The sequence below is a fragment of the Pleurodeles waltl genome, chromosome 9, assembly GCF_031143425.1.
Source record: "Pleurodeles waltl isolate 20211129_DDA chromosome 9, aPleWal1.hap1.20221129, whole genome shotgun sequence".
Lineage (NCBI taxonomy): Eukaryota > Metazoa > Chordata > Amphibia > Caudata > Salamandridae > Pleurodeles > Pleurodeles waltl.
Genome location: NC_090448.1, coordinates 399,804,550 through 399,818,768, shown reverse-complemented (window position 1 = coordinate 399,818,768; position 14,219 = coordinate 399,804,550). Strand labels below are relative to the sequence as shown.

The 14,219-nt window shown below is 44.3% G+C and overlaps 1 protein-coding gene across 2 annotated transcripts in view; it reads right to left on the bottom strand.

Annotated features, from left to right (window-relative positions):
• Positions 1 to 14,219, bottom strand: part of MACROD1 (mono-ADP ribosylhydrolase 1) — a 2,310,829-nt gene that overhangs the window by 20,052 nt on the left and 2,276,558 nt on the right. The window contains exons 8-10 of one of the 2 annotated variants that reach the window (XM_069207113.1): positions 11,142 to 11,215; positions 6,739 to 6,820; positions 4,997 to 5,037 (exon numbers count right to left, since the gene is read on the bottom strand). In XM_069207113.1, coding sequence (XP_069063214.1) covers positions 5,033 to 5,037; positions 6,739 to 6,820; positions 11,142 to 11,215 — 161 coding nt within the window. In that variant the 3' untranslated portion in view covers positions 4,997 to 5,032. The remainder of the gene's footprint in view (positions 1 to 4,996; positions 5,038 to 6,738; positions 6,821 to 11,141; positions 11,216 to 14,219) is intronic. The other variant, XM_069207112.1, reaches the window with a different exon arrangement.

The window sequence follows — 14,219 nt, the reverse complement described above, 5'->3', positions numbered from 1 at the left end:
GGGGGAAGAATATCCCTCATATGACCAGATCATTTGTGGCCAAAACTGCAACAGTTGTTCTCCGTTGTTCTTCAAACTTCCTTTCCCATGGCTCTTTCATGGTTTGTGTTTAATTTCCCACTTTAGCACTGAAATCTCCAAACACAATCTTCAGGTCTTGGTTCAGCACGGCTTCAAGCTCAGCTTAGATCTGTTGGTAAAATATGTCCTTGACTGTTTCCTCTGCATCATTTGTTGGAGCATAGCACTGGATAATGGTGGTGTTGATGTGTCTGCCTTTTAACTTGGATATCATGAGCCTGCTGTTGACTTGCTCTTACTTAATTAGGCATTTCTCTGTCCCCTTACTCAGGCTGATGGCTACTCCTTTGTGATGTTGGGCATTGCTCCTTCCCAAGTACAGTACTGTCTCTACCGTGGTGGTTTTCATTCTGTCAGATCCAGTCTATCTACTTCTGGTGACCCCCAGAATGTATAGGTTGTAGCGCCTCATCTCAAATTTTACTTAGGCCAGCTTTCTTCTGCCATACATAGGGGGTCATTCTGACCGCCAGGGTCAACGACCGCGAGAGCACCGCCAACAGGCTGGCGGTGCTCTCAAGGGCATCCATGGGGATTCCGACACCCCATACCGCCATCCTGTTCCTGGCGGTTCGGCCGCCAGGAACAGGATGGCGGTATGGGGTGTTGTGGGGCCCCCGTAAGAGGGCCCCACAAAGAATTTCAGTGTCTGCTTAGCAGACACTGAAATTCGCGACGGGTGCAACTGCACCCGTCGCACCCTTCCCACTCCGCCGGCTCCATTCGGAGCCGGCTTCCTCGTGGGAAGGGGTTTCCCGCTGGGCTGGCGGGCGGCCTTCTGGCGGTCGCCCGCCAGCCCAGCGGGAAACACAGAATCACTGCGGCGGTCTTCGGACCGTGGAGCGGTGTTCTGGCGGGGGAACTCTGGCGGGCGGCCTCCGCCGCCCGCCAGAATTAGAATGACCCCCATAGTCTGTTTGTTTCAGAATCTGATTCATCTGATTCTGGTCTTATACCTGGCACTCAGAATGTTTGCCATCCTGTCAGTAGTTTCTTTCCAGCTTTGAATACTGTCAATCATGCATGTTTCATGCGGAGACACTGTAAGTCCCCCCGTGCCCAGAAGATTTAGTGGCTCTTGCTGCTGTTTCAGTAACAAATTACTTTTATAGGACAAGCTTGTTAGCCTTGTGCCCAACCCCCAAACTAGAGGACCAGTGGATTGTGCTTTGTCTGGTCTCTATCCTTTGACTTGTCCACCTTGGGCAACTCTACCAGGAGACTAAGCGCCCACTAGCATAACTCTCTAGGTTACTGAGGAACAGAAGCCCTTTGACTGCTTCAAGGTCACACTCTATCCTCTAGTGTTTTTGTGCAGGTAGAAATCCAGTGTTCGCCTGGGGCACCTTTCCCTAATTGTAAATATCTTCTCTTACAAGGCTGATTACAGCAGGAATTTTTGGCCTAAAATGAGACATTAAAATTTCCAATCCCAGTACAGATATATTTATTTACATTGCCTTATATAGCAACAGCTTCACACTTTACACCAACCTTAAAGCCCTCCCTTGTTTGCCAGCTGTGTTTGTTCTATAAAAATCCCAATAGTCTTTACTCAAAAATGACATGGGCTAGTTAATGATGAAATTTGGGGGTGAATGCCTGGATGTTGAAATAAACAAGGGTTTCTTGGCAATGGCTCTGGTTTGATAGAACAAAGGGTCAAAAGGCTTGTTTAATTAAGCCGATTATGGATAGTTCAGGTCTGAGTATCTTGCTGAGGCTGTGGTTGAGAGGAGCCTTTGATGCAGTTGACATTCTTGTATGGAGCAATAGGTGTTATATTTGATCTTTTGCTCTACTAGTCAGCAATGTTAGTGCTCATTTCTTTTAACTTTGTCTCTTTAATCTGTGCTTAGTTGTGAATCCTTTGTTGTCCGTTAGCCGATCCTTGAAAGAGTATAATAAAGTAGTCCAGAAATTGAGCTATATCTAGCTCTAGTCAGTTCCATCCATGGTGCGGTACATTAGGAACATATTTTGCAGAGTAAGCTTCTCTGATACTATACACCCTTTACTGTTTTTATTACCCGGGCAGTCAAAGATAGGCTGAATTCAGTCATTATCTGCATGTGTTAAATATTTTCCTGACGGGCGGAAAGAAATGTAGATGTTTTAATTTGAGATATGTATTTGTGATGGGTGCTTTTGGAAAAATGAGGAATGCATATTTTCCCGTGGGATAGGAGGAAGCAACCGGAGTTGGAATGCATTTTACTAGAGACTTCAGATCCAGTGGGTTGGGTACAGATATGTGTAGTGTATCTATTGATGTATTTAGATAACTACTCGATAACCTGCATGGAAATATGAACCAATCTGTAACAATGGAAAATAACAAGTGAAGGAAATTTTCAGATGTGAATTTTTTTATGGTCTCTTGATGAACTTTCATACTATGAAATAGTAGAGATATATTGATTGGCAAAGCCACTGGTCAGCCTGTCTTTTCGTACCGGACCTACATTACCTTCCAGAATGTGGAGCAGCACTGTTTGTGATATCTCTTTGCAAAGCTTTAATGGCATTTTTTCAAGACATGATGTATTTCAGACACTGTCATGTTTCGAAGCAACTGTGATTTCTTCATCGCGGTTTCTGCATCGCATGCATAACCTTTGATTTGTTTCAGAGTTGAAGTTAATCGCAGAACAGTTTTTGAACATTCATAACAATGACAGTAAAAACAAAAAATAAAACTGCAGATGTCTTTTTTATTTAAAAAAATAATTTGAAAGGGATCAATTTACACAGACGAAAGATTAAGGCCCTCATTACAACCCTGGCGGTTGGTGTTAAAGTGGCCTTAATACCGCCAACAGGCCGGCGGTAAAAAAATGGAATTGGGACCCTGGCGGTAACCGCCATCAGAGGCCGCCACTTTAACACTCCGGCCGCCAGGGTGGTAACGGCCGCTGTGCTGGAGACTTCGGTCTCCAGCCCAGCGGCCGTCACAATCCCACCCTCGGGATTACGACCCCGCCTACCGCCATGGTTTTCGTGCCAAACTTACCGCCACAAAAACCATGGCGCTAGGCACTATCAGTGCCATGGAATCCCTTCTCTGACACTAATAGGAGTCTAGCCCTCCCCAGAGTCCTCCCCCACCTACCCCCTCCCTCTCCGCCCCCGCACATATACACACCCACACGCGCACCCATTTACACCGATGCACACACGCATACCCACCACCACCCACACATGCACACATACATACCCACACACGCAACACACACACCAACATACCTTGTCGCACACATGCATACACAACACTCCCAATCAGTCATTCACGCACGACTCCAACGCGACTCACACCCGCATGCACGCATTCCAAAACATACACACACACCCCCCCATACACACAACACCCCCACCCCCATTTCCTGTCGGAGAACCCGACTTACCTGCTTGCAGGGGGTCCTCCAGCTGGAGACAGTCCGAGGCGCTGCTGTCAGTAGCTGCGTCCGCCAGCAAAGCACCACCAGGTTGCTCATGATACAGTTGGCGGTGTTTTGCTGGCGTGGTGGTACTGCTGTCAGCTGTGCCGCCTTACCCCCGTCCACCGCCATGATAGTCGGCAGTATTCCGCCAGCATTCTGGCAGAATACCGTCGGCGGTCATAATACACGTAGACGGCTAGTAGCCAGGGCGGCGGTATGTTGGTGGCCATCGCCATGGCGGTAGGCGGTAGTTACCGCCAATGTTGTAATGAGGGCCTATATCTTTTTATAGCTGAAAATTTTAGACACTCAGGATTTCATTTATAGTTTCATTTATAGTTTGGATGGACCAATTTCCGGCGAAACTCTAATGAGGTGCAGGGTTTTCGGCTGAATTAACTCTACAAAATGGATAATGTTTTGGAAGACATTTTTAGTCAGTGGATTCTGCTCTGTATTTAGAGTTTTATCCAGATACTCAAGAACCTTCAGTTCCCTTAAAATTCTAAATGCAGCTCTGTCTCTTTCTCCCACTCTCATACATTGTCAATCTTCCCTGTGTGGCTGTCATTTTGTTTGCCCCCAGTGCTTTCACGATCAATTACTAATAGGTGACAGTAACTATTGCATTTCAGAGGGTCCCTGAACACTTTTGTTTTATTTATAGACCTTTTCTTGTCCAAGAGATAGCCCTTTTTTCGGATAAACATTTTCTTCCGGGAGTGCTGTCACTTAGTTTCTTGCAGACCATCATCTATTTGACCCCAATGTTTAGGAAGAGTCCCTGGTGCATGTGCAAACTGAAAAGTAGACAGACTGTACATGTCCTTTTAAATTCGCTAATTACCAAAACATAGAGTAGTGCTAAATCTGCTTTGTTCTAGCTGTACTTTGAAAGCGAGAGAAACTAGACTTATCCAATAGAGCAAGGGCATGCTAAGGTACACACAAAGATATGATCAGTCATCTATCACGCCCTCTCATGTTCCTTGGGCTGAGGCTTGTTAAATGCCATCAGTTGTCCTGGGAGATTATTTCAATCCCACAAATATGAGCCCCTCAATAGGGAAACTCCCATTCTACCCTCATGGTAAACTGGGACACAGTCTTCTGCCCCTTTGCTTCCCCAGGATTGACCAGTGTTTGCCCTTTTCCAGCAGTTGTCTCATGCTCATGGGCAATACGGAGGTGGCCTTAATTTAGATATAGATACCAAACATCAAAACTCTCACATATTACAAATCTGCAATCATTACAAAACTGCTAAACTAAGTGTTTCATTTTCAAGAAGCATTCACTTGTAGTCAGGGGTCAGTTTCCCAATAGCAAAGCAGCCTGGAATAAGCCAAATGCAGGAGATGTTAGTGACACACGCCCCAGTGATGTAAATCGTGTGAAGAAAATCAAACATCTTCAACTATTTTTGTTAGTTACGCCACACACCAAGCAGGCATTGCACAGACTAAATTTCTTACCAGCCAGAAAAAGAAAGACCCGAGGGCAAATGGACGTTAAGCTAGAACACGAAGAGAAAGAATTGATGTGTTTACTATCAGAGCCAAGCCTTTAAATGGAGTTAATGTTCTACGGGTGCAGGGTTCTTATTTTGACTACAAACATCAATTGAAGTGTGCATTTCGAAATCTTTGAAGTGAGCTGGTGGATGGCAGGAGGCTTGGCATTGTACAGTCAGCTTGGGAAGTCATTCCCAAAAGATACTAAGGAACTTGCCAGTTGTTACTTGTGGTAATACTGCAATCAAGAACAAATATCAATACTGCGAGATGTGGTATTTACAGAGTGAAGTGGTGCCAAGTATTTCCAAGTTCTTCACCCTGGAATGAGGGATATGCAGTAATACTGCATGTGTTACCCCAATCTAATATGTTTGAGCTTGGTGAAAATGGGCCCAGTGAAAATGTTCATAGTTGGTCAGAGAGGCGCATTTGCTCAAATCAGGAAAATTGTTAGAAACTATGCTGGGAAGCAGAGCAGAAGACTAGCTGTGCATAGTTTTGTTCGTATCTGCTTGGTAGCATGTCTAGGAAGGCAGGACTACATGATTCTACTATACAATGAAGTAGGGGCAGAATCAACAGACTACGAGTGCATGCAGTTTCAGCTACACCATGTGAAGAACAGATACGACGAACCATGTGTCAATTCTACTTGTATGTTACACCTTGCAGTAAGGTCAAATTCCAAGCACTGTAGGACATATGTATATCCGGCCCATAAATGGAAAGGAAAGACTTAATGGGCCATGAGTCCCTCTAATCTCTGATATACACACTGCCCACACAGATTTGATGGATCGTGAATGCTTTCTATGCCTTCATATCATGTGGTGACATGGTATGGAAAGAATTGATGAGTCATGGGTCCCTGCTATCTCTGTTATATACCTGGTGTCGACACACTTGATCGAAATGGATCTTTAGACCCTTCTATCTCCACTATACCACAAGGTGACATGTTTTGGACAGACTCAATGTACCATTAATCCTTTCTATCTCTGTTATACACATGGTTGAACAGACATGATGGATCTTGAGTTATGCCAAATGGTGGGAACAGACTTAATGGGCCAACAATAAGTCTCTTCTATTTCTATTATACCAAATGGTGGGGACACACCTGTGGACCATACATTCCTTCTATCCTATAATACGATGTGCTGGGAAGCGACTTGGTGAACCAAGACTCTCTTCTATCTCTGTTACACCATGTGGTGGGAACATCAAATCAGGCTCGAAGGACCATAAGTATTCTTTCTTTTACACTATAGTGGAGGCAGACTCGATGGTTCAAAAGTATTTTCTATCTGGTACACTATATCGTGGGGGAAGGCTACAGGATCCAGGATCCATCTAGTTCTATTACATAACTCGTGATGTGCACAGACTTCGTCGACTATGTGTTAGTGTGGGCTCTATTTTATCACTTTTGGGGATAGACTTGAGAAATATTACTTCCTTCTATCTCAGATATCCCATGTGGTGGACCATGAGTTTTTAAAATCTTTATTATATCATGTGGTAGGAACATGCTTGATAGAATGTAAGTCACTCCTATATATTACACAGCGGAGGGACAGAATCCAATGAGAAAAGATTTCCTTTGCATCACAGTGGTGACAGGATAGTTTTAGGCCCCTCTGTAAGAGGATGGAAACATTGCTGCAGCAGTGATACCCAAGGTGAGGAGTTGCACGTACCAGTTGGGAAATATTCAGCCATTTTCTTAAGGTATATCTCTTCATCCTTCTCCAAGAAAACACAGATGATGATGCGGTCCACCTGTAAGTCAAAGCAGAAGAAAGCAAGGTTGCAGCAAGAACCACAGAACCTCTGCCCCATTGCCTCTCCTAAAAGTAAAGCCATGTAGGGCCAAAGCTTAGTTTTCTGAATGGAGAAACCTCTACTTCTAAAGCTGGCTTGGGGTACTGAGAAATGCCCACTTGGGGATCAGGTAGCACGTCTAATGAATAGGGATGGTGCAAACCTTTGCTTTCTGTTTTAAATGTTGTATTGGCATTTTAGGCAACACTTTTATTCAGTTAGTTAAACTTTTGCACATGCATTCGAATCTAATAACATCTCCTATTACAGCTTTGAGAGTACTTAAAGTCACACTCAATGCTTGTGTTTGGTTCACCAGACATAAGCTACTATCCTACACAACAGTCCACCACTGGCTTATTACCTATGCACGCAGACAACACATTCCCCAAATTAGGTCATTGTGTAAAAAGCAATAGCGAGTAATCCTTGTGAAAACAGTGACTCACTGGAAGTGTACATCTGCAATAATAACAACATATTACATTCTAGCAGCACAGTCTAGAACACATCTTCCTTCCTGTAACTGTATCCTTGCTTTCGCAATAGCCTAACAATTTAGAAAATTAGCTACGGTGCAACATTGTTTCAATGAGCTTTGCAATTCATAGCAACTTGCTCTTCTGCTGGAATAAGAGCCTATCTGATGAATTTACTGGCATATGTCTCACTGTTCTTCACAAGAGTAACACCAATGATGCCTCCTTTCGGTTTTTTCAAGTTCAATCAAGACATTTGTTCTAGCACATCAGTTACCTTCTTGCAAAAGTCCTGAACCATTGTTCAGTCCAAGATGAGGTTAAAGAATGAAGGGGCTCATTCTGACTTCGGCGGGCAGCGGGCGCCGCCCACCGGTCAGAAACCGCCGAAAGACCGCACCGCGGTCAATAGACAGCGGGGGGCAATTTGACTTTCCCGCTGGGCCGGCGGGCGATCGCCAGAAGATCGCCCGCCAGCCCAGCGGGAAAGCCCCTGCAACGAGGAAGCCGGCTCCGAATGGAGCCGGCGGAGTTGCAGGGGTGCGACGGGTGCAGTGGCACCTGTCACGATTTTCACTGTCCTCAAAGCAGACAGTGAAAATCTGTATGGGGCCCTGCTAGGGGGCCCCTGCACTGCCCATGCCAGTGGCATGGGCAGTGCAGGGGCCCCCAGGGGCCCCACGACACCCGTTCCCGCCATCCTGGTTCTGGCGGTGAAAACCACCAGAAACAGGCTGGCGGGAAGGGGGTCGGAATCCCCATGGCGGCGCTGCAAGCAGCGCCGCCATGGAGGATTCCCTGGGCCAGGGGAAAACCGGCGGGAAACCGACAGTTCCCCTTTTCTGACCGCGGCTTTACCGCTGCGGTCAGAATAGCCCAGGAAGCACCGCCAGCCTGTTGGCGGTGCTTCCGCTGCCCTCCGCCCTGGCGGTCAGAGACCGCCAGGGTTGGAATGAGCCCCGAAGTCTCTACTGCCCTGGGCTGGTCTGATATGCTAAGGTCAGTTTTACGCAGCCTCACCACATTAACATATATGGAATAAAGTTCCCTCTGACATAAATCATGATGATCCTGCACATCACTATGGAGTAAGTGCACAGAGAAATTAAGCCAAAGGCTGAATTCCTTCATAGGGTCAAGGAGCTCTGAGGTGGCCTAAAATATCCTCTTAGCATTAGAGAGAGGCTATTTTATTCCTTGAAACCTGCTCATACCACTTCCCTTCTAAAAAGACTTTCGGCCTGATTTAAGATTTTGGCGGACGGGTTACTCCATCATAACGGTGACGGATATCCCGTCTGCTGAAATACAAATACCATTATGTCCTATGGGATTTATATTTCAGCGGACGGTATAAACGTCACCGTTGTGACGGAGTAACCAATCCGTCAAAATCTAAATCATGCCCTTGATCTCTCACTTCTTCGTAAGAGCCAGAGTGGTTGCAAATATGAGGAAAGGTATAGCTAGTAAAGCTAATAGTATATCTGAACATGGAGTGAGGTTCCTGCTTTCAGTGTACTGAACTATATCTTTGCAAAAATCGAACAAGCAGCCACACATGACTTGTTCCGCCTAGCAACTATTCATCTCATGAAACCAGTCCAGATGCGCTAAAAGCTAGTTCCAGTTTTCAGTGTTTAAGCACCATTTGTAATTCTACCTGAGACTTGCCTGTCACGCTGGGACGGCTCTAGTAACAGGTGTCATGATATTGCAGTTGTTACAGTCACCCAGCTATGCTATTTTATTTTTACAGGTGACAAGTGAAGTCAGAACCAGGCTGCAATAAGAAATGTAAGAGTGGAGTAGATTCCTTTTAGGGCATGCATTCCTCGATAGCTTCTTAGTGTTCAAGTTTACGCCGCATAACGGGGCTGTCGCCCTTGAAAAGATATTTCATCGTTAGTCAGGCACTTTCTCTAGCCGGCACCCACTTCATATCCGCATCAGGCGCATCAATTCATCCCTTCTTGATTCGGCAATCATGTTTTCGACAAGAAGGTGTAAAAACTGCATGCTCTAGTTTGGTGCAAGGGCGAGAGAATATCAGTTTGTGCTACATTGAGGATGCTTTTCAACTGTGAGCATGGTTGACAATAAGTGATGATGCTTGAAATGCTAGAGAGTTTGGGATGGAGGGAATCTAGCAGTTAATTACTGCAGTAGGGAAAATGTGAAGCCCTGACAAGAGCTAGGAAAATGATGCTGTACTGTAATAACTATGTCTGTGACCTATCAGAGTTTCTCCAGTTTCATCTGTGTTTAGAGGTAGCCTCCATTTTGATGCAACATCTTGTGGTCGTGCCTGTGGAGAGTGCATTTCTGCTACCAAGAGGTCACAAATGGGCATGGTTATATACGCTAAATAAAAAGTCGGAGTTCCCAGCCCTCTTTGAAAAGGAAGTTAAGAATTCAGAGAGGTACAGTAGACTTTTGCTGAAAACCAATATATCTACCATCATACCAACTTTCATAAAGAAAGAGAATTCTTGTAGTAAAAACGTTGTTTCTGATAGGGATGCAGTGAAATCTCACAGCTGTTTCTGCCAGCTGTTCCATCCTGTAGTTTTTGTTATTTCCCCCCTCAGATTCCCTCTGTTTTGAAGTGTTCTGTGGCTCCCCTAATCCTATAAAATACCGACACTTCGACTTCAGTGCTTCTTACAACGGACGAAGGTGCTTAGGGGGAAGGAGCGCCCTCTTGAAGACTCTTAATGAATATAGTGCTTAACCCTTGACATCCTTTGAGGACCTTACAGGTTGATGGGAGTGGATATGAAGTGGTAGGGATACAATGTGGCTCAAGAGAAGTTTATAATAATAATCCATGTACCTTCCTGTGCACTTCTTTTAAATTCAACTTCAAGAAGCACAGAGTTATCTGTGGTGCGGAACTCACCATAGGTTAGTACTGGACTATTAAAATCAATTGGGGCTAGTCACAAAGGTAAGTTACACCTGTGAGTGGTGCACAAGTGTAATTTATTCACACTTGTGAGTAACTTTCTACTTTTGCCTATTCACAAATTCAAAGTGTGAAGTTACTCAAAAGTGTAGACTTACAGGTCTCCATGTTCTGAAAAGGGGTGGAACTAAATTTACAAGTGTAAGTTACTACTGACAAAAAGAAACTGTAATAAATACACCACCACACATGGCGAACTACTGATACTGTAACACCATCCCCTGTCTAGAAAATAATTAAAGGACCATTTCATCACAGCCCCTGTGTTAGCTCTGGCGTAATGTACATGACCTTAATGCACTGTCACACCACGCACTCTCTTTCCACTCCTAAAAGATCAACACAGCAGAAAGGAAATGACAGAACAGCCACCACAGAGTAAGAGTACATTTAACTATTTTTCGGATCCTCCTCTGTGGTCATGGCATAACAGCTTTGGTGGACACAGGTATTTGCAGAATTAAATTTTGTCATCACATTCAGGCAAGGGGCGTGTTTTTATCAGGACTTCCAGGCATGCAGAGAAAACAGTGTGACAGGTGTCCAGAATCCAACATTTATTGAACCTGAGTGAGTATTCTCAAAGGCATGGATGTTTTCAAACACACCATATGGAGAGCCTAATGTCCTACAGTAAGTCTGAGAAAAATAATTGAGTGTTGGATACAAGAATAGAAAATAGAGAAATTAGTGGCCTATACAGAAGGAAACAGGGACCTATACATTTTAAAGTACACTGACACACGTTTTTACCAAAATATGTCAAGAGAGGTGGAAGGAACTTCCCAACGGGTGTTCCATGGTGGGGGTGGTGGAGTGAACCAGAACATACCTTGTCTTTATTCTCTTCCAACCACAGACGGATGGTGTTCAAAGCAACGTCAGCCGCAGCGGCGTTGGGATATCCTGGAAACAGAGGGTGCAAAAAGACACACCGGAGAGAGTTAGCAGAGGGGGGAAAAGGAAGAGTTATTGTTCTTTGCCAGATGGGGTTAGATTGAGTCAAGTGGGATATGTGCAAAGGAGGAAAGAGTAAAGGTAAGGAGGCTGCGAGTTTTCGACTGAGTCTGGATCAGGGAAGAATGATAGCACACATGTCTGAGACCTCATCCTTTTGTCTTCTTTTCCCTGAGGTCTGCCACTTGGATGTGGAGATAATGGAGTCAAAGTAACTTGTAATTGCGCTTTAAGAGTTCCTCTCAAACAAAAGCAAAAACTTGTGCATATCAAAAGCATCAGATTCTAGAGAAAGAGGCTCCATCCATTGGGTTACAGCTTGGGTCTGGATAGTGAAGCCAACTCTAATTTCTTTCAGGTCATATAATCACTCTGAAGGATTTGGTTCTCCTGGAAGTTACTCACACTAATTTGGAATGTGTGTGTTCCTGACAAAAACCTTAGCATAGTTTCATCATTTGTGTTTATGCTCCAGGTAATCAGCTTGACTCCAAGCCAAACATTTCTGTATATCATCCATGGAGACTACCAATGACAAATGTTTATTGGATGCCCCCCTTTTCTGATCCTCTTTTTCAAGACGTGTGAATTAGATACATTTTCTCTACAAATACCTTACCTGCAGCCTCTTCCAAACATAGACACCAAGCAGTTCATGTTCGTATTTTTTCCCTGATATCTGACTTTAGTACACACTTTGAAGATGTTGGTTGTAGGTGGTAGGCACTGGCACTTATTTTTGAAGACTTGGACTTATTGTGTATCATCAGACCTGACCCAGAAGAAGTGGAAAAATAGCAGAAAATGACAAAGGAGGAGTAAGAGAAAAATCAGGAAAACAATGACAATGAAAGTAGGAGTGAATAGAAAATGCAGGAGGGAGGCAGGAGATAGGAGGTTTAGGGTGGTGAAGAAAAGAGGCATGAACTGGAATCAAATTTAGGCAGGTCCCTTTGGTATTCGAGAACCACAGCATTTGCCAGTCTTGGCAGCAGTCTTGGAAAAAAAACTTTGGGCACCTTCTCTATTTTTATTTAACAAATCAAATTAAGCACTGTCTTGGCCTGATTACAAAAACCATTTGATGAGCTAGAGTGAGCGAAGGTAAGCAAATTGCTGCATTCACACATATAAATTCACTTCTGCGGTTTACAGAAAGTGAATTGCCATTCATTTATCAAGGTCTGTCACTTAATACAACTCCAGTATCGTGTACATTGATGCTGGTGTAAAACTGCTCCCATGAGTGGGGAACTGACCGTTTCAGGATGGCTGTAACCTAGAAAGTTTGTTTGTAGCCACAAACGAATGGCCCTTTCCCACACTTAAAATGACTGAAAAATTCCTCCTATCAAGTGTATGAGTAAATATGTTTCCAGGGTGGCAATTATAAACAACCCAGCGATTGGTAGACTTAAGGGGCTCAAGTCTTTCCATGTGCATAAAAAAAGAAAAAAGGGAAATTGCACTATTACACATATGGAAATGGCTTCCCATGAGAACATTGGAATTCATAAACGTTTTCCTATAGTGCACCCGGAAAGGAGTGGCAGATGGTCCTTTAAAGGGGGTTGGAAATATTTGTAAATCCAGAAATGTAAAAAATCACACCCAAATGCCTACGAGGGCAGATTGTCGAATATTCTTTTAGCATCAGGCCCAGCATGTAACTGTGTTATCAGCTGTTTAGAACACAAGCCAGTAGTCAGTTCTGAGGAACATAAAAACATATGTCACAGGTATAAAAGGAGACTCAGCAGAACACACCGGAGACCTAGCAATCATCTGGCTGTGAGTTCTGTTACACAGTAAAACACTGAAGGTTGAAGGAAATGCAGTGACCGCTGACATTTATGATACAGTACATTACAATATGTGATGGGGTGCTGACTTGTTGTCCCATGGAGAAAGGATCCTTTTAATTATCCATATGGATATTATTAATAATTCCCTGGTAAGTGGCTGTATCCCTCAATCGGGGAAACATGCTGTAATAAGGCCACTCCTAATAAAGGCCACAGGGAATCCCCTTTCAGCAGAGAATTACAGACCTATTTCTCTCATCCCAGGAGTTAGCAAGATCATTGAAAAGCATGTCTATAAAGATCGACTTAGTTTCTTGGAAAGTCATGATATTCTCCAAACCACGCGGACAGGCGTTAGAACTGGTTGAAGCACGGAGGCTGCGCTATTGGTCATAACTGAGGAAATGTGTGCCATTTTAGATCAGGATATCTCAGCAGCGATGATTATGCTGGATCTGAGCGCAGCCTTCATCACTTCGTCACACCCTATTTTCATTCAGAGAATGCTTGAGGTGGGAATCTCAGGGGATGCAATCAAGTGGCTGGAAGCCTTGCTAGGAAATAGGAGTTTCCAGTTGTGCGAGGGATCACTCTATTCTACCATCCACCCACTACATAGCGGGGTCTCTCCGGACTCATCCTTGAGCCCCAACGTTTTCAATTTGTATCTACTGCCCCTTGCGGAGATCGTACGATCTTATGGCCTGGTTCTAGTGCAGATGACACCCAAATCATCATGGCCTCGACCCCTGAGGGCAGCAGAACTTCCACACAATTGAACTCTTGCCTTAGAGATGTAACAGAGTGGATGACCTCAAGTTGTTTGAAACTCACAGAGACATGATAGAGGTTCTTGTAGTTGGAAACAATGAATCTAGATGGCGGGATTAGGGATGGCCAGAATACCTTGGAGATTTACTCAAGCCAGCCTTAGCAGTTAAGAGTCTTGGCTTCTGGATAGGTGAGGACCTTACTATGGAAGCCCAATCCAAAAAACTTGCAGGATCCTTTTTTGGTATCCTTAGGTCCCTCAGAAAATGTTTGCATATGCTACCACATCCGACTAGAAGGATTGTGGTACAAGGCCTAATAAACTCATGCCTAGACTATGGTAACTCCCTATATTAAGGGAGTCTAAAATATGTCAT